Below are 20687 nucleotides of genomic sequence, written 5' to 3' on the forward strand. Positions count from 1 at the left end.
CGTTAAAGATCTCAACGCAGCGGGTGAGCTTTATTCCAACTGAACGCATCAACCATAGTTGTTATAGTTGAGGGCTGAATCAGTAAAAAGATATGGAAGAATGCAGACCAAATGGCCTCTATAGAGACGCTTAGCTATTTCAAGTGGAACCTTTTATAGAAGCATGTGAATACAAATGTATACACTTTGACTGCATTTGAGAACTCTCAGGAATATGTTTGGTGACATTAATGCAGCGTAATGCAGGGGGCAATCAATATCTTAAACATTTAGCATCTGTTTGTGATAAACCTGTCCAAAAAGCAGCGATCCCTATAGCGGATGACCAGCTCTTATGGATTGGTATTAGATTTTACTATAAATTTATTCGTCCAATACCAACCACTTACATTGATCGATCCATGACGACCAATTAAGCAGCATTCCTAGGGGAGTTTGCTTAACAGCAACCTGCTTTGAAACATTTGAGTTTGCCTGGTTTACTGCTGCCATGGGTCAGGCAGATTTAGAATAAACAGCACCTAGATCCTGTTTCTTTTCTATGTAAATCGATTCTTTGAGCTTTGGAAAGCTGAAGTTGACATTGCTGAAGATGCTGTATGTTAACTGATATTTCGATTGCTTGTTTACTCAGGTTTTGGCAGGTTATGGTTGTGTTTTAGTTGTGTCAAATTACTCATTGTATAACTGTTTTTCTTGCCATATAGCAAATTATATTGCCGGCGGTGAAATGCAGCTAAATCAAATTTTCTCATGTTGCTTTATGAAATGAGTAAAGTATTTGTGGATGTATAAAATGAAACAGTAGTATCGGGCTACAAGATGTTATTTGGGTAATTAGCAAAAGGCAATATGCATTTTGCTGTGCGCAAATATGCCTTTCATAAAAATATTCACACTTTCAGCTTACAATAGTACTTTATTGATCACACCTAGATAAGGTTTCTGGTATATGTGTATTACAATCCAGGCCACAAGTAAGCGTTTTATTGGCCTATTGATGTATAATTAGAGGGATTTTTGCGAGCTGCCAAATCAATAATTTAAGAGCATATATCACTACTTGTTTGCGAAAACAGCGTCATGCAATAAGCTCCTTCATTTGGTTAAAATTGGGATCCAGCCGGCAGAGACATCTCTGAAATCGTGCAGTCTTGCACTCGAGTTTGGCATGTGTTGAGGTAAAAGTTTTACTGAGTTATGACTTGGTTATTTAGGTTATTATTTTTTTGTGCAGTCGTGCTGGGGATTCGAATCTAAGCAGGATCTACGAAAAAAGTTTAAACTGGAATCTACAGTTTTACTCATCGTAAAGGCAAACGTTTATTTGCATTCAACAACAGACAATTTAAGCTGCAAATATGATTTAATATAGCGCCAACATTGATGTATAAAAGTGTAGGAAAAATTAAGCGACGTTTGTAGTCATCAAAACGTGTATAAGGTATAAGCCTATAACAGATAAATAATTCATGCGTACGCCCTATTTTCGTAACTGTAGTATAGGGAATCTTCTGGCAAATGCAGAAAGTGATTTCATTTCATTCATAGAAATACCAGATGGCAATCGAATTTGCTTAATGCTGCTCAAATGGACAATCGTCTACTCTATAGCTTTTGGATAAGTCGATTTAAGCAGGTTACTGTTATCTGAAATTATACTACAAGTGATTCGTTTTACAACTTGTTGTTAACGAAAATACTGCTTGGCTATAATAATAGAAGCCAAATCGGGTTATAACTTTTGGCAAACAGTAGGTAAAAGCTAAGAGTTATGTTAATTTCTATTGGCAAATATAGAATTTATAAGGTAATATATTGCAAGGTCTTTGTGTGGGTTATACTGCATCTTAATTGCGAAATGATCTCATTTCAAAAAGCTTTCATCGAAGGTTACGAAGGATATATTACAATTTCGATTGCTGCCTTTTGCATCGTTCTTTCTATTTTACTTTGTGTCCTGTTGTTTTTACGAAACCGCAGGACCCTTCGAGTAATTTTGCGCAAGAAGGTAAGTTTGTTTACAGATTAATTTCATGTGTAATAGATAAAAATAGCAATAACGCTGCTTAGCTAATACGAATATAAATTAAGTTTTTACCGTTAATGTTTTCAGTTCTTAATTTTTTTTATGGTTTAATATAGGAAACGGATCTTTATAGTGTAATCACACTAATCCACTACCTACTTTGCATCGTTTTTATAACCACCACTTCATCTATCGTGTTTACCAACATGCGGTGGTGGAAAGGAAGAAGTCATATCGAACAATACGTCGAACTGGTATTGCTGGTAAAATAATTTAGTCAAGTTTACTTATTGAAGATACTTTATACTGTATTATGTTTTTTTAAATATCGGTGTTTGAAATTGCTTGTGAAGTCGCAGCTGAAATAGGATCGCCAATATGTTTGTGAAAATCATTGTATGGAATTTGTTTTTATATTTTACGCAAATGTATTGGCCGGTGTATTTTTATAATTATGAATTGCTTTCACTTGTGTCGGCTCAACGTAAAGAAAACTTAAAAGACAAATTGCAGTATAGCCTATGACATTTCCTTATCTGCACCTGGCTGTGCTTTTGTCATTTTTGTAACGCATAATCTTACGAATAGAAAAACTTTTTATCTGCAAGCAAATCTTTAACGACTCAATTTTACTTTCAGTATGTCTTGGCCGTGGAACTCAGTTGTTTGTTAGTGGAAAGCTACTTTCATACTCTAAACCGCAAGGGAGCGCCATATACTTTTACGTATCCTCGAATGAAAAGCCTGGTTTTCATTTTGGGTACAAGCTTCAGTGCTAAGACTAATTTACTGTTATAATTTATAACGGCATGTATTTAGATACAGAGCTAATACAATTTCTTTTGTTAAAGTTCTTTGCATCTGTCCTTGAACTTTTCTATCAGTGTTAATTTCCAATGATATAAAAGATCTTTTGTCTATGTAGGCTTGCCTTTGGTGCTGGTAGTCATTCAAGGAAGTAAATCTATTATATTTCATCGAAATGACGTAAAGATACCTGTTGCCAGTTTATTAACAATTGAAAATATCTCTCTTCAAAATGCCATCAATGACACAGAGTTCGTTACGACACATAGCAATCTAACTACTGTTCCCAACACAGTTTACAATGCGACAACCACACAACCATTGGCTATCGTCAGCTTTGCAGGAACGACCAAGCATACTAATTTACTTTGGGATATTCCAGCGCAGCATCTTCACGATCCTTTACTCTCCTTAAAACCGATAATTAACTTATCCCAACCCATTCTAAGCGAAAATATATCCCGTTATGGAATGACCGTTGCTGCTTCGCAGTCTTCTAACACGACTATAGTACTAACTGCAAATTCAACCGTTCAAGTGGTGCTAGACAGAACAAAGATATCCAAAGAAGCTAGCAGTACTACAAGAGAGGAAATGTTGGTTGAAGTTGAAGAAATGAAATTGTCTCTCTGCTGGATAACATGGTCTTTAGCTACTTACGTAGGAATATGCTTGCTAGCTGGAATAACCGTTCTTTATCTTTCTGGAAAGGCAATCGCCGAAGCCGTTGGCTTGAGACAGCTGGAAAAAGAAGGCAGTTTGGTAAGCACCAGCTAATAACAAAAAGTAGGCTCTTTTGGGTTTAAATATATGGTAAAACTGGTGCTGTTATTATTCCTATAACTGAATATTTTTTTTATTGTAATCCATTCGTTTTATCGTCGTAAAACAATTATTCCTATTACCAGTATAAATTATTACAAAAATATGTTTAAATAATTTATAATGGTCGCTAGGTGCCGCTAGAAGAATGGTTTGCTTTAATTTGTCGTCCGTTTTTGGGATTTGCAATTTGCATGAAATGGGCCGCAGTGTCTATGCTTTGCAGCAGTCAAAGTGCTACCTACAGCTTGTATGCAATTCTTCTACTTACGCCACCATTACTCTACGTCATAATTGGGTCACAAAGGTCAAGCACAGATGGAAGGGCAATAGGAAAATTTTCTAAGAGGTTTGTACAATGTATATAAGCAATGTAGCAATGAATTTATCGAGCAGGTATACTGCAATTGAGTGTACACTGTACTAACGATAAATGCTAAAAAGTTTAAAAGTCTCTTGTTATATTTACCTCACACGAAGTTTTTTCATTAGGCAAATCTGTTTGGACAATTAAAGCTTAGCTTGGTTTAAGAAAACCGATGTAAACGGTTCTAAGCTGCTTCATAAAGTTTACATTAATATCCATAAACACAAAACGAAAAAGACAAGGTCGAAAGGTTTAATAGTTGGTGAAAAGTGAAGCTATGACGTCCCTGTTAAGCCATCTATCAAAGTCATTAACCGTGCTTATGTGTCAGCGTTGACATGTCCTGTGTGCCGGCGTGTTGATGGAAAAACAAGTGTGAGACCACCACTTCAAATACTCAATTCATCAATCAACCAAAACACTGCTGCTCATGTGGAAAGTTTGATCATATTTAATTAAACAAGCTAAATTGTTCATTCACAATCAAAAATATAGCTTGGCTTGTTTCATGGAGTCAAGAAAAGAAAATCAACAATACTTCAGTTACTTTTTCCCTCATAGATTTGGTGTTGTTCTGCGATGCATTAACGTTTGCAAATAGTAGGTATGAAAATTTGCAAAAGTGACGTTTACGTTCTTTTCCATAACATATAGGCTATAGTTAAATTAAATTGCGGAATTTCCAAAATTAAGATGAAAACATAATGAAGGCCTATCTTTATTGTAAGACTAGCCCTGGTTGAATTAGGCTAAATTTTTTTTCATAAAACTTTGAGTTCTAGCTTTTATTGCAATAACTCGGAATTTTGTTACAAAACGTTTATGGTCAAACGTTTCTGACATAGTTTCGCATTTAGGGTTGAAAACCATGAGTAGTAACATAGACAACAAAACGGAAGATTTGCAAACGAGAAATTTAATTAAATCTAATAGATGCCCAATAACATTTTCAAAATTCCAACGTTAGACAAGACGCCTGTGTAGGCTACAATGACATTTGGGTACGGAACCCAAATCGAACTTGCAAAAACGTCAAACACAATGCAGCTATTAACCTTTCTGACATGGCATTTCTAGTGAAACTGCTTTTGCATCTCCGCCAAAAACGACTTCAAATAATTTACTAGAATTTTCCATAGAAAACGCTTGTTTGAAAAAACGCCTGGTCGCTTACTTCACTGGGGAATATTCACTGACGTCATCGCACAGTAGACGCTGCTTGCCGTATATTATGTTTATTGTGTTTAATACAGCGACCCTAATCAGTGTATATTTGGAAACACTTGCGTAATTTGTTTACAGACAAAAAACAACTACGCTATAGAAAAAATGAGTGTTATGATGGTCGTATATGAGATTACAGCAAGCGTATCATCCTGTATTGGCAGGACAAAACAAAATGAAATTTGCAATAAATAACTTAAAAACATAAGACAATGAAGTCACATTTAATTACGTCAACAAAGTCGCAAGTCATTGTTTTTGCAAGAGCAATGTAGTTGACTGAAAGTGGACATCCGCACTGCTGGTGATTTCTCATGCTCACATAGTTTTGCCAACAGCTGCGTTTCTTTTTTCGATGTATCAGTTTGTGAGTTAACGTTGTGGTATTTTGATATGTAGAGTAATCAAACTTCGTAGGTTCACCTCAAATTTGTGCTCAAATGATTTTCGATCAGAAAATCTAAACTAACATGATAAATTTGCAAAGCAAGTGAACCATTTATAAGTTTGTTCCACTATAAGGCAAGATATATTTAAAGCGAAAACACACTTTAGCATATATAATTAAGTAGGTAGATAAACGTGATTGTCCCGAGGAAGCCATATTCCTACAAAACATGGTTAGCTGTACGATTCACATTACGTAAGTCTATTGAGAGTTGCAGGCAATGACTGTAGTGCTAACAGGTTTACGACGAAAGCTTTTGCCGTCTTGATTTGATGCTGCAGATGGCAACACAAAACATGGCGGCGCAATAAATATTGATACAATATTTTGCAACGACATGTTCTATTGACTCTAAGGTTAGGAATGCTGCGTGGAATCGGTACTGGGGCAAATTTTCAGCACAAATAAAATGAATCATTTTTTTCAAAGGAATTTTTTGTTTACCCAAGTTGCGTATCTAATTAAATTTCTTTCAAGGAGTTCATTTCGACGTAGTTGGGAACACATTTTTTAGCAAAACCAGGATCACAAGACGATAATACTCTCGTTATCTATAAAAGCTGATGAAATTGAATGAAATATTAAATGTAAAACCGACAAAAGTCAGTCCTGAACATTTTTTGTCCTTGCTTTACGCATCGATTGTTCACAAAGGAGATTACAACCTATTAACTTTTCCTTAATAATTCTCCCAAGTCTCATTGACAACTTCTACACCTCAGTTCTAAGCCAGTTCTATTGAATAGGTTGAATAGCGGCCATAATACAACTAGTTCCGTATGTGGCTATTGTCATAGCGTATAGTTTATTTGATACGACAATAGCCACGCGAATTCCTGTCGGAATTTGTACAGAACCAACTCTTGCATTATCCATTGCGTTATCCAGCTTCATGTAATCCTATTTTATCCCTCGAAAGTTAGTAGGACTTGTATATCGAAGTGATTGTAATAAGCCTGGAAACAATAAAAATTCCACGAGGCTGTGGACTTAGTCATGTATTCATTTGAAACTAGTTTCATGAGAATCGTCATCAAATCCCACCTGAATTATACCAAGTTACATGCTTTTGTGGACAGTAAACGGAAGAACGGTTTTCAAGGTATTTTAGGTTGAGGCGCTTAGACGGAATGTCTCGAATTATATTATCAGTTAAGTACCCAGATCAGAATGCAGTGAAATTAGACACACGTAAAACTTATCCAGATAAGCTATGGTGAGGTTTCTTGAATGACGTACGGTCGATGAGACCCTGTACTAACGGGGAAACAATCTGTTGAAAATTGACTGGTAGTGAAAATGTGATGTACCAATTATTTATGCTTTGAAATGACCAATAAATAAACGAAAGTTGCACTTATGACAACATTCTATCTTCCATTAGTGCTAACATGTTCTCTATGTATACATTATACATATTTGCAATACGTTTAATATATAACCAGCAAACGACAAGTTAACTTTGGTTAAGAGAGAAACACTAACTTTTAATCGCTGTTTCACGTGTATTTGTTTAGCGGTCAAACCTCTCTTGTAGAAATGGGTCACAATTTTACCTTTGAACTACAAAAGTTTAATAACTCTCAGCAGTAGGTTTATACTAGGGCTAGGCTCTTGGTGTTAGGCATTAAGCTCTTTGTGTGAGGCTGTTGGCGTCTGGCAAATATGCAAAATTGCTGTAGAAAAAATAGGGTAGATATACTTTACGGATACTGCATAATGCTTTGAGGGTCGTTACCCATTCTGCTTTGATGTATATGACAAATAACTATTTGCTTAGGGTGACATCAGTCGTGTGGTATTCAGAAATTTGTTTATTTGACAGATACCAGTTAGTGGTTTTACGGACAGCTTTCTCACGGTAAGACGAAATGGGTGTGACGTAATCATTCACCCATGCCAAAGCATCTTTCCTATTCAGAAGACCGAAATGTAACGAAATGTGGTAACAGGATCTATCCAGAAACACAGTTCGTTTTGTCTTTTGTTAAAATGGATAAAGCGTAACGAATGAAAAAGGCGGAGAAGATTAGAATTAACCAAGGCTAAATCATTACATCATCGCTTTAAAAAAATCTTCTGTTATCCAAATTTTTCTGCCGGGCAATTAACGCCTAGTATAAGTCGCTCCACTGTTTACAAAGATGTTATTAATTGTGGTAGGAGACAGAGCGATGCAGCACTTATCGATCAGTCAAGCTATAATAAACACTTGCTCGTGGTCAATTAAGCGATGTACGCACAATTGGATTTCGAACAATCGAAATAAGGCTTTTCAAGGAACCGTTAATAGAAGGAAACTACTGTACGTCAAACTGGCAACTGTTCGCTTTCGGTTACCCTTCTAAGAAAGCATGATGTGTTTATAAGCTATGTACAAGCATTAGAACACAAGGTACACGAAACAGATCTGTGTTTTTCTTCCTTTGTTGTAATCAAGTTAAACTTCTATTGTTAGTCTGCATGATCCGCCTTGGCCTATCTGATTACTATTGTTCTCGCCAACAATGTGCTATACATTTTCGCCTTTATGACCCGTTTTTGCGAAATTACTGTTTCACATATCAATTCAAATACTATGTCGGTGTATAACCATAAGATACGAATAAGAAGAATAAGATGGTTCTATTAGAAATGGTAGTGCAAGCACCTTATTTATTGCTATCAACCTGTTTTTCTAACACAGATGAAGAGATGTTAGGCACAGAGTGCAGAACATGAACATTTATTATGGAAGAAAACTAAAGTTGAAATTTTCGTAATGCTGATTGCAGTCAGTCGACTCCAGAAACTTTCTAAACTTGTGTTTTTAGCACTTACGGCAAACTGTCACAGTAAACAACCGTAAGTTTACTTAGAACTCAAAATAAGTTATGCAGTTGTGTGTGGTTGTGAACGGTTTGAGGTTAACTGTTGCTGATGATGACTTAATATCATTTCCACACAACATGATGTTACGTAAGCACTTTTATGGGAAACACTATTAGTAAGTTGTTACGTAGATTGCACATTCCTGTTTTAACTTGTATGCCGGAAACACACCAAGTGCGTCTAAACGTTTGTACAAGCTAGTAATGTTTGATTTTTCGTTGTCCAATATTTGTCTTACGTAAAAAGCAGGAGTGTTGTGCAAACGAAATGGAAATTAATTAGACTTTAACACGACAACCAGACTTTCTTGACGTTTCATCGACATGGAAACGCAACTATGCTGCACTGTATGGTCAGCGAATGGCGACTTTCTTGAGTTTTGCGCGTTTCAATCTTTCTGTGAAAACGCGTTTGCTCTTCGGCAGACGCGCTGTTCGCTTGTCAAAGAGTTGAAACTAGGTCGTGCGTACTGATTTCGTATCGGTTGACATTTCTTCTGTTTGTCAGCTTACCTTCCCAAGGAAAGCTTTCATTGCATCAAATCTTTTTCATCTTAGCTGTTAGATGGCATAAGTTAGATTTAAAAGTAACTGTTACCATTGCATTTTTGAAGCGGGTATTTCAAACTTCTGCTGCTTCAGGCTGTGTTTATTAAGAGAAGTTGCAACTGTAGACATTTCGACTCGACTCTTATAAGGCGTATATTTGTAAAACGTATGTCGTATACAGTATACCGCTGATCTAAGCTGCAAGATAAGAAATTATACAGCAGCATTTTTGTTTACGGTGTCAAGTTATGTTGCAATTCCTTTGTTTATACAAAAGTGAATGTAGAATGAATGAAAAGGTGAATAGCGGCAGAACGGCTTATTTGTTAAACCAATAGCATACCAAGGGAATTTCAGTAATTCAATTCGCGTGATTACCCTTGTCCTGTTTGGATGTCTGACAGGTACATTCAAGTGTGTTGAAGTACAGCAGCACTGTTGAGTTCAATTCACAGTTGAAATTCAACTTTGAACAGCCAAAATCCAGTATTTGTCTTCACGCTTCCAAGGTTGAAGTAGTCTCAAACATTGTTGCAAATTAGCAGTTAACATTGGCATTCTGTTCAAGAAAAATGGAGGCCCTTTCTTGCAATAAGTACCCCAGAAGTAAATAGTAAGTTATGATTTACTATATCTAAAGTAAGCAACAGTTCTTTGTCGCTGCTTTTTCATTCAGTACAGAAACTTTCTAATATCCGTATCGTATAATTTTGCGGATGCTCGCGTTTTTACTGTATTTTGACCGACATGTACTAAGGCGATTTTCTGGGTACAGGTCCTCGACAAATTAAGAGTGCTAAAGGTCATTATCGGAATGTGACGCGGCTTGTAACATCTGAGCATGTTATTCAGTCTGTAGTTCGGGGAAAAGATTTTACCGAATTAGTATTTTATCTGTACTTGTTTGATATATGATTTTACAGATACGATCAGTCGATTGATAGAATTCAAAAATATCTGCCATGGTTCAGTTAGAGTAGTTGCTACTTAACACGTGTAGTACCGTTATGTAGAAATGATTTAATAGAGATAAAAGCTTTATAATGATGGTGTTGTGAAAAGCCGATAAGATCCAGTAAATTGCTAACTAGAGGACATTTTGGTGACATAGCTTTTAAATTAACCGTTTTTTTGTATAATTATACCCCGGTAGACCGTGTGCTTTTTATGTTGCATAATATGCTATCGTTGTTTTAGACATAATTGTGTAGTCTATGTAAAAGCTTAATTAAAGGTTTTGAGAAATATATAGCTAGCAAGGGACGTTAGTATGTTTTCTTAGACATACAAAAACTTTTACGATGACTAAATTGACCAAAGTTATCTTTTTGGCAACCGTTAATAGTAAATTTTTGCTGAATTGCCTCTGAATCCCTTAAAAATTGAAAACTTCTAAATTTGCTTGTCATACAGAAAAAAACAAGATGGGCAAAAGTCCACGACCTGATTAGTAGATTTACGATTGAAAATGAAAATTTACACTGTTCGCTCACAATTAACTGTTGCAACGTAAATGGAGACGATAAGGACCTAACAAAATGGGTTTTGTTTGTAGCAGCGGGTGTACGTCTTACATTAGCGGGCACAATCTAATTAAGTAGCTGCTGCCTGTGTCCAGTTGAGTGTGCTGTATTGAAATGCAAACATTTCAATTGAAAATAGATTGCCGTAGAATGTATTTCCATTGTATGCAGTTATTATTGATGGATTTCCATATGCCATTTACAGTGCAACAATTTTAAACAAAAATCGCAATGAAAATTTTAAATGGTCGTGACTTACTGGAAATTTAATTAAACCCAATTTCAAGTATGAGATTACGATTTGTTCTTTATCACTATTATTAAACAATTATGATTTGATCACTAGGCCGTGACTTGGTGGGATAATTCGAAATAATACTTTGTGGAATCACTGCACCTGCCTATTACGGAGACTTTTCGAAGAATGGGTATAAATTATTTTAACACAACGCCCTTTACATCACAAATAATTTTATTACTTTTCGTGCAACCGCATTTATATTTTTATTGGGTATCTTATCATATATTCATGGTGGTCGCGATTAAATTCGAGTTTGCATGACCTTGTAGATCTGCAATTTATTAAACTTATGGTCATACTTTTGGTGTTGTTGGTTTCATTATCCTTTCGGCAATAGAGATTGTGGCGCCGGTAAACGGTACTAATAAGTGTCTAACCTGTCTTAAATAACCACTTGTGAAACACAAATAACATACCGGTATGTGAGGAATTGAAAATTGATTTGTGTGGATGGGTTCTTTGATATGTTGTATTTGATTTAAATCCAATTGAATGCCGATTGCGTTTGGAGAAAATAACTTCGAAGCTGGAACAGAAACGGGCGCGTGTCTACGGTTATTTTTGCATTTTCAGAATCAAGCTCCATGTGTCAGGCTGGACGACTTAAAATAGAAAGGCGCTTATTTAACGAAAAAGCTTTTTGCGACAACAATGGCCAGTTGTATGCGATTATTTTGAGTTACGCGCTTGTTGTAAACACGCAATTAAGGAGAAAGCAGGAAAGAGTTTTTAATAGAGTAATCATTCAGGAAAAGTGGTATTATCCCGAACGTTAAATTATTTCCTTTCCGAATAATTAAGTGAGAGCTATCTTTATTTACCGAATAGAGTAGGGTTCAATATTGGTTAAGGTGCAGAACTAAAGCCTAACATTTATGAAATTTGGGGAAATGCATTTTCATTGTATTTGTATGAAAAAAAGCATTACTTTGATTTCAGTATATGCTCTGATGGTAGGGTTCGATATCTTATTTAATTCAATGCCGTACGTAACAGATAACATTACTAAATTTATTCCAAGTCGAAACAAAAAACACCGATGTTGATTCGTATGTCATACCCCGATCAAGTATCATTAAACATGGTATAACATAGCATATTTCATAACGTACAGTATTATATACGATACATGCTATTGTTTACACGTACCTGGATAGGATAACACTTCAACCAGATACGTGCGTTTTTTTTGGAAATACGTTCTATGTCAGCAAAATTGTCCCTTAGTGAAGCGCTGCGTTTCAGATAGTCAATCGTTAACCGATTTATGCTGTGTTTTCGTTCGAAATATTTCGTGTAAGTGCTATTTTTTGTTTCGTAACTTGCTTCATAACAACCAGTCAAAAGTTATACACATTTTACCGAAAACAAAATAAAGCTCTATATTCGGCGTTTACGAATACAATTCATAACTTCTGACGTTGATGGACTCTGCTTATGCATTCTCCTGCGTTCTATCCGTGATATGCGACTTTTATTCTTAAATAATACTTCAAAGGACGTATATGGCACAAATGTATCTTAACTCGTTCCACCCGATTTAATTACTGCATGAGTAGCTTCAGTGGTAAGTCTTAATTTACAACCGTATCATCCACAAACGTCTGAAACATGCTCTGGCTATCACTTTTCAAAGCAAAACCCCCACACAGGTCTTTATGGTCCCCAGGTCATCATGTTGGGTGATGTTGAGCGTGATTTTATCAGCAAAAATAACAATGCAGTGATAAAAAATAGGCAACCGAGTACAGTATACACATCGGTTACACAAACATGTACATTTGAAGACGTGTGTATAGGATCTAAAGACAACCATTGTTCGCTGACCAAAAGAGACTGCGCCAACGAAAGTAATAATCTATGGAGAGTTGTGCCCACGCGTCTGACCGATTGGTCTCCCGTGTTGAATAACCGCTTTGAAAAAAAAACAACCACTTGTCAACTGAAGCGACGAGTGTCGTATGATGAAGTCACATTGTTTAGTTAAGGGCGGTAACGCGGCATTATAATGTTTATTTTATTAACTCTATCGGTTTCCTATTGTACTCTTGTTGGTGCAAACCAATATCCACTCGAAAAGCGTTCTTAAAACTTAACAAAAGACTAAACCTGTACCATTTAACCATTGCAACCGCAATATCGAAGCCAATGGGATTTCCAATGCACTTTCTTTAACCTTTTTGCTTGCGGTAGCGAAAAATCCGGAAATTCAGTTACCGGTGTTCCACTCGGTCATATGAGCTTGATGATGGAAGTTGTGGCTTAACCGAAGGCCAATAAATTTTCTATATGCATTAAAAATCTGATTCAAATGAGCAATATTTGTTTCGCATTTCCCCTAATAAACGTTTCCTTTCCAACTACCTAGTACGTTTGACTACAAGCGCAGATTGTTAGGTTTCAGCTTTAGTGGTAATATTTCTGTAAAATTCCGTTGGTATAGTACCATATTACATATGAATGGGTATGAGCAGCAGGAAAATTAAAGATGTTGTTTTCGTAGTCAAAGGTGTCGTCGTTTGCATATCCTGTTCTCACGACTCGTAGTTTTTAACTTTATTCCACGGTATATGTACAGTCAACAACTAATCCGTTCTTTTCTCAGCAGCGTGATTCTGTACCAAATAATCTATTTCCTTCCCATTTACGCATCTTTTCAACATCGGTTTCGAGTAGTGGTCGGGTAAGATTACGGTCTCATGATGACACCTTCATTGGTCTATTTATTGTCGATTGACGACTTACATTGGTGGTCGTCACGAAACGGAAAGGGTTTATTGAATCACTGGTTATTTAACAAAGTTGCACGGGATGAACATCACACTTGAATGGTCACGCATAGCAGCCTGCCAATTCAAAGCTTGCAGGCCGCGATTTGACGCGACCTGCCTGTCGTTTCGCATTGGCTTCTGTGTTCATGCCATAGGTTTAGTGATGTAGAAAAAGTTTGTGCCTGCGTGCAAGCAAAGCTTCCTTCATTCTTGACCTTTAAACTATAATCTGAGCCAAGATGTTTCCCTTTTTAGTATACGTTTTTGTGGAAGTGTTTGCACGACGTGAAAAGACGTCAAGAATTTGGCGCATTATTTTATACCAACGCAGCAAAATGAACTGATCGAAATTATAATCAATCAAGTTTGGAAGCTCATGCCAACACACCAAGCACAAGCATCTCAACTACAAATCCAACCATGCGGCCTTGACTCGACCGGAAAGTCTATATTTAAAAGTACCTACGTCATTAAAAACGTATTCCTGAGGAATTCGGAAGTTTTTGAAGCATTTCGTTGGTAGCTTGCTGTTTTAGTTCAGCAGTTGTTGGGCAAGAGTTGGAAGCCAAGTTAGTATTTTGCGGTGACTTAAGACTTCAGCTACGTGCACTAGAGCGGCGTAATACGAGGGTTGATACTCGATAGTGGTCGGTATCAATGCGTCATTTGAACAATAACAAGTATAACACCTGCTGTTTTTCGCCACGTGACCTGAACGGCTGTCCTGGGAGTTTGATAAAAGTAATTCCGACCATTGTTTGGTGGTCATTTACGTGCAGGAAGGCAACTTTTGCGTCCTTTTATGTTTTTAACTTTTTTTTACAGCAGTCAGCCAGACGCATGCTTTTTGTACGAGGCATGTGCGCCAGAACATGACGTTTTTCTGGCTCTGTGTTTGCTCACGACCAAGTCAGCTTAAATTGACGTCAGGCTTCGTCAATCTGTCGGGCGAGTTTGTCACGATTTGAAGAATTTTAATTTCGTGGCAATTTATTTTCCAAGGTTGGTAGGAAAATAGTAGCTATGTAAAGTGTAGGTACAGTTTACATGAAGAACGTGTATTTAGGTCCATTGAGAACACATTTATAGTGCTATGGATACTTGACAAGTGTTAATAAGCTGCGGAATGCAGCATTTCCAGCAATTTTTGGCAACAAACAAAAATGAGAAGAGAATCGTGAATAGAGACGAGTGCTTTAAGTTAGGGTTTTGACGTATAGTCTTTGTAATTGTTTCCTACTTTCCTTATACGTTTCGTAATAGTTCGAAGTTTCTTCTTTCGGATTAGGCTTGCGCTGTTATTTTGTTCATATTATTTAGTATCAAAAACACGTCGATTTCTTGGTAACATTATAATGTCCTACGAAAGATAGCACATGCGTAAGCGCGTTTTAAAACTTTTGACGTGGTACATTCCTCCTTTGTTCTGTTCTATTCAGCCCAAAGTGAGCGTGTGCTAGTCCAAGCCAACGATCAAGGAATTTATGATGATACCTGCAACGCTTAGATGCTATCGTGTAAAAGTACGTCGTGAAAAGTGCATTTCTCAAAACAATGAACTCGTCACAAGTGAAATCAGAGAAAAAATGCCGCACGTGACGTTGTGATTCGAGACGTAAACGCGCGATTATTCCGTCCCCGATCTAGTTTTGGCGAAATAATTTTGACGGGTGCAAAAAAAATACAACGGAGAAATACGATCGTGTGGTTCATTGTTTATGACTTGACTAAAACATAGTTGACGTATACGTTGGGGAGGCGAATTATTTTAGCGTTAGCATTGGCAGAGTAGGTTGCTATAGTGGCAGGATACCACACAGTTGAAAAGAGAAGTCAGGAAATGACCTGCTTTGACGTGTAAAGCTTAGGTATATTGTGACATTGTGAAATGCTGTATTTCGAGCAGTTGAATGTTATGCTATATTCTATATTCCATATATGTGGTTTGGTTCAGCATTAGAGTCAATTATTGAACCTACTGACGTCACTGTGCTAAATTGCCCCTTGCAGCTAGTCTTACATAGGAGTTACCCGTATTATGTATGTCTTAAACTGACTTAGGTCTACTGGGTTCAGAAAATTTTTAATATTTCGTTACTACTAATATTCTACAGACTAATGTGTTTGCGTTAGATGTATTCCGATACTTGGGTTTAATTACAGATCATTTGGACTGCTATAATTAGTATGTTTGTTGATGATGTAAGTTTTAAGAATTCTGTTTCAGCATTTTTGCGAAAACTACATCATAGGAGCAGTATAAATTTTGTAGCGTATTTACAGGCTTCTTCATAAAAGCTCAGGTTAAGGTTTGCATAGTTTAGTAGTAATCAGAACTCATCTCTGTGTGGGTAGAAGAAAATAGACTTAAACGGAATATGACAACAGCGTTATAGTGACTTTACTTCGTAATAATACCGTTCAATTCTATTTGCAGGTTTACTAGATCTCGCTCGAACAATTTCGAGTTACGTAATAAGCGACCTGTTATAGCACAATTTGGTCTGACGAGAGAAATTGGTTACAAAATCGTGTCGCAAACTCCAGACACGGACATGATCCAGATTGACGAGCCTGGCAGAGTTCACATTAACAACGACATCCTAATCAACACCCAAATGAGTAATTTCATTTGTGACCGTTACGGGTTATCAGCAAAAGAGATGAATACCAAAAAATCTTCCAATGAAAAAGGTACGTTTAAACAATTTGCTTTTATGTTGGATCTCGCCCACATAATAAATAGAAAGCGGCGTAAATTCTGGCTCTAAAGTGAATCATGCTACTGCGAGCTTTCATTTAGATATATATATATAAATACTCACTTTAATAAGGAGAAATGATTTAGTAAGGGAGCTGCCCAGGTCTATTTTATTACCTCCACATTTAAATATCTACGGGCAAATGTATCGTAAATTTTCCAGTAAAAGTCGATTTTACATGGAATTTATTTGCCTTAGTTTTCATTACTATATGTCACTCCGAGTCATTTGACGTATATGGGAATATTTTTCTGTTGTTTATAAGCGTCATTCAAAGCCATTAATCATTTGTTTTGCGCCCAAAACTCCTCCACATAAAAACAGAGCATTAAGTACCACGTGCTTCATGTTTACTCTGACATGCATTTCCCTAAGTCGATTCAATAATTCGGAGCGCACTTTAAACGTTCACACAACTCACCAATAGAGCAAGATTTGGTTACTTAAGCACGAGATAAACCATGATTGATGTTAACACGGGCGCTGAAAAACAATTCTAATTGCCATTAACTCAACATCTATTACCACAACAGCCCAATCTAGCATGGTCAGCGATGATATCATTCCAATAAAGCCGGTTTAAAGATTCCAGTGATAATAGTTCTGATTGATCAACACAACGTGATGAATGTGCGGCATAGACGCCAAATCGCAAATGCTATGGGCTTCTGGATTCAAACCCTTGTGAACCCCATTTGCACGCAACGGGGCAAAAGTCGAACAATCGTCAAGTGACGTCATTCCGATAACCATGCTGGCTTCTTTATAAGAAAACAGATTTAACCCTTAAAAAAATGTTTTGCAACATTTAGCCGATCAAGTTGTTCGTCCTTGAAAGAAACTGTTTTTCCTACTCGTTTTAACATCTTCAACTCATATCTTTAAGGAGCACTTTATGAATTAATAATGACCAAAGTATTCAAACGATAGTGAAGCGTTACGAATGGAACCAAGTACCTATACAGCCCGAGGGCACAAAGACCAGTTGCTACTTTGTGTCGTTTTCATGATATTGCGTTGAATTCTTCATCTTGTAAAACTTATTAAAAATGCACATATCTTTCAGATAAGGAAAATAACAACGAATTTGGTGACGACGGGTACGGGATTATCCAGCCTAAACCATCATCTATCCACGACCTGGTTCAGGACTTGAGCCAGTGTTTGTCAAAGTGTGAAATAGCAGAAGAGAAACGTGAATCCCTCTTCAATGACAGCGATTATGATGAAGTTTTAGATTTCATGACGTCACCAAACCCCAAATCCAGTGAAGAAGTTAAAAGTCAATTAAACGGTAAATTCGTGTAAATGCGAGTCAACGTAATTTATTTTTCCGCTAGAATATGTCGAAATTATTACCAGAATTTCTTGACCCGCGACTCTCCGAAGCACGGTGTTTCTACAGAATTTACCAGCCCTTTTTAGTTGCGCAACATAAAGCACAAACTAAGTCAAATAATAACGTCAGAGCTAAAAATAGAATAAAGGAAAAACAGCCGTTCTTTCGTGTTTTCATCAATACTATGTAGACGATATATAAACGAAAAGTATTATATCGTCACAGACGAGTCGCCAGCAGATACGACCGAACCTGACCTGATCGATTCATCAAAACGTCTGTCATCTACATCAGCGTCAAGTTCTATGACGTCATCTGCATCATCAACTGCCCTATCGACGTCAGGGGTTGAAAGCGGTGAAGATCGTCCGGTATCAAAATACGCTGAACTCGATATAGCAGTGAGTAGAACTATTGTTATTAATAGAAATGTTTCTTGCTAACCGTAGATAGAGAAGACTTAATGGCAGTCCTAGCTTTTTAAGTAAATTGACGTCAGTGATATTCTCTTTCAGAAAATTTTGCACACGCGAAAACGTATTCATCGAATTTTACAAACGCCGCCACAAACTTCGGAAGAAAATGAAGAACAAGATGAAAGTCCGCCAACTTACACAATCAACAAAAAGAAGTCGTCCTACCTCACGAAACGTTACACCCACTATGGCACTGTCGGTCGACACAGCAAGGGAAATATTGCAGTAAATCGACGATGCTCGTCTAGCTCAAGGCCGGCATCTACCGGCGACAATGATTGCAATGAGTATAGCCACTGGCAAGCGCGTGACTACTCGACCTTCGATCCTTTGCGAAGCCGCACAGACGACAACAGCAGCACCCCAGATAGTTGCTTTACATCCGACGCAAGAAACGAACGACCTCGGTCTCGTGACTCAGATCCCGATGACAGCGGGGAAACGAACAGCACTTGTAATGCAAGCGAGAACAAAAGGTGGAGCCGCCTAAGCTCCAACTCACAAAACAGTGATAAGGTGAGTTTGTTTCATCTACATTTGATCGATAGCGGGAGACTTTCTGCTGAATGCCAAATCACTTACATCTAGAATTAAACCTTTTCTTGTATTTTCTTTATTACGCTGTATTTTAAAACTATACCTAATGAAATTATGTTTGCACAGGCACTACTGACACCCAGCAAAGGTCCCTGGAAAGCGTTTCGTAAATTCGTTAACAACAGTGGCTCGGCCAGAGCACAGGCCCACGAGGAAATGAAAGCGACCATATACATTCGTCACAACAGTAGCAGCAACAACAACAACAAGGAAAACGTGGCCAACAACAACATCAACAATAACAACTCCGCCATCGGCAACTTGTCTCCAGCAAAAACAGACTCAAAAAGTGATGAGGAAAAAGGAAACAACGTCTCCCATAACTGCATATCATCAGGATCAGTTGGCGTTTCGTCGAATTACTCCCCTGCATCCATCTCCTCCTCCAGATCTTCAACTCCCTCACACTACAGCTCCAACTCCTTGATGAGGCGTTTCTCGCGGAAATCTCGTGGCAGGAGCCCGCGAAGATCGAGTCTCCCTTCGCAATCCGCCTGGGATGTTCGCTCCGGGAGCTGCAAAGATGCGGGAGGATCTCCGGGAAGAAAGGCCTCTCCTGCCGGACGTTTTCAATATGGCGATGGATCTCAACGTACGGATATCGAATCCAAAGTGATGGAATCTGTTGAAAACAACGTCCGTGAAAGAAGCAAGAGCGAACTGAACAAATCTTCCAGCAAGTCGAGCTTCAGGAAAAGGTTTTTCTCGTTTAAAAGGAAGAGAACGCAGTCTCAAGGACGAAAATCACCAGTGTCGTTAAACGAACAAGTGGATGGCTCAGAAAATGGTAAAATGAACAAAAGTTTAAGTTATTCATCACCACAACTTTCCGTATTTGCAGTAAATTCAAACTCTAAACGACCAGGGCTAGCACAAAAGCTTGTATTTTAACCCTGTTCGTGCAACACATTTAATTTATCGATTTTGACGTGACCGTGCCCGAGCTTCACTACAGCAAACAAGAAATCGCGGTCAGATTTTCAGCATCGCAGTTTAGTTCATCATCGTTCTCTTTTTGTTTGTAATCGCTTTCGTTTTGTTGTCCTATCGTCTTCAACATCAAAGTGTATTCTTTTCGCTTTTAACTTTCAACTTTTAGGTTTTATGTTTACGAACAAATCGTTTTGGAAAACCTGAAGCCGCGGTTTTGACTTAAAGTCTGGGCTAATTGCTTTGAAACTTGAACATCACTCAGTGTGACCCGGGTCGCTGGTTTTTAAATCTTTACCTGCCATTTGTTATTTATGTTTCCATTCCATTTCGTACTTTTTTTGTCAAACGAATAAACTTCAAAAGGAAAAATGCTGCATTGTATTGAGACGTGATACCAGGATAGTGTGAGATGATTAATAAGTAAAAAAGTTAAATTGATTTTACTGACCAATCGTATTTGTTATTTACCATCAGCAGTGACGAAATCATTATTAAGTTCAGTTCTTGTTCATCAAGTCGTACGTTGGGATACAAGTTTTCTATATTGAGTGATAATTTGATAAATAACCACGCAACAACCGATATGACATACAGCTTGGAATATACCATATATATTGCAATGGATTATATATCGCCGAAACTAATGAATATCCATAAGGGATTGTGTAATATTTTGTAGCTAATAAAAACCAGACAATGCGAACCAATTGCTAAGTATAGCTGGCAGTATAGAATTCGTTTAAAGAAAGTTTTTTGAGCCAAAATAGTTCCACGATAAAAAAAAGATTCCTTTCAAGCAATCACACATATATGAGAAAGCGAACAAAACTTTTATTTCTAACGATTGGTGGTGGAGACATGGTATAAAT

General features: G+C 37.3%; 1 protein-coding gene across 1 annotated transcript; it reads left to right on the top strand.

The window, feature by feature from the left end:
• The first annotated feature begins 1814 nt into the window (after positions 1 to 1814).
• LOC143449735 (uncharacterized) lies at positions 1815 to 20206 on the top strand. The gene is made up of 10 exons (XM_076950046.1): positions 1815 to 2011; positions 2146 to 2292; positions 2669 to 2789; positions 2955 to 3598; positions 3793 to 4007; positions 16149 to 16405; positions 17540 to 17767; positions 18038 to 18213; positions 18328 to 18804; positions 18952 to 20206. Exons 1-10 carry the CDS (start codon positions 1862 to 1864, stop codon positions 19774 to 19776), a joined length of 3240 nt encoding a protein of 1079 aa, XP_076806161.1. The 5' UTR covers positions 1815 to 1861; the 3' UTR covers positions 19777 to 20206.
• Positions 20207 to 20687: the final 481 nt, after the last annotated feature.

Source organism: Clavelina lepadiformis, chromosome 3 (assembly GCF_947623445.1).
Source record: "Clavelina lepadiformis chromosome 3, kaClaLepa1.1, whole genome shotgun sequence".
In the NCBI taxonomy this organism is placed as follows: Eukaryota; Metazoa; Chordata; class Ascidiacea; order Aplousobranchia; family Clavelinidae; genus Clavelina; species Clavelina lepadiformis.

Excerpts from the sequence above, each read along its gene's own strand:
- LOC143449735 (XM_076950046.1), top strand. The coding sequence starts at position 1,862 with ATGATCTCATTTCAAAAAGCTTTCATCGAAGGTTACGAAGGATATATT. Across the intron at positions 3,599-3,792 it reads TGGAAAAAGAAGGCAGTTTG|GTGCCGCTAGAAGAATGGTT; the intron begins GTAAGCACCAGC and ends AATGGTCGCTAG. Across the intron at positions 18,805-18,951 it reads ACTCACAAAACAGTGATAAG|GCACTACTGACACCCAGCAA; the intron begins GTGAGTTTGTTT and ends ATGTTTGCACAG.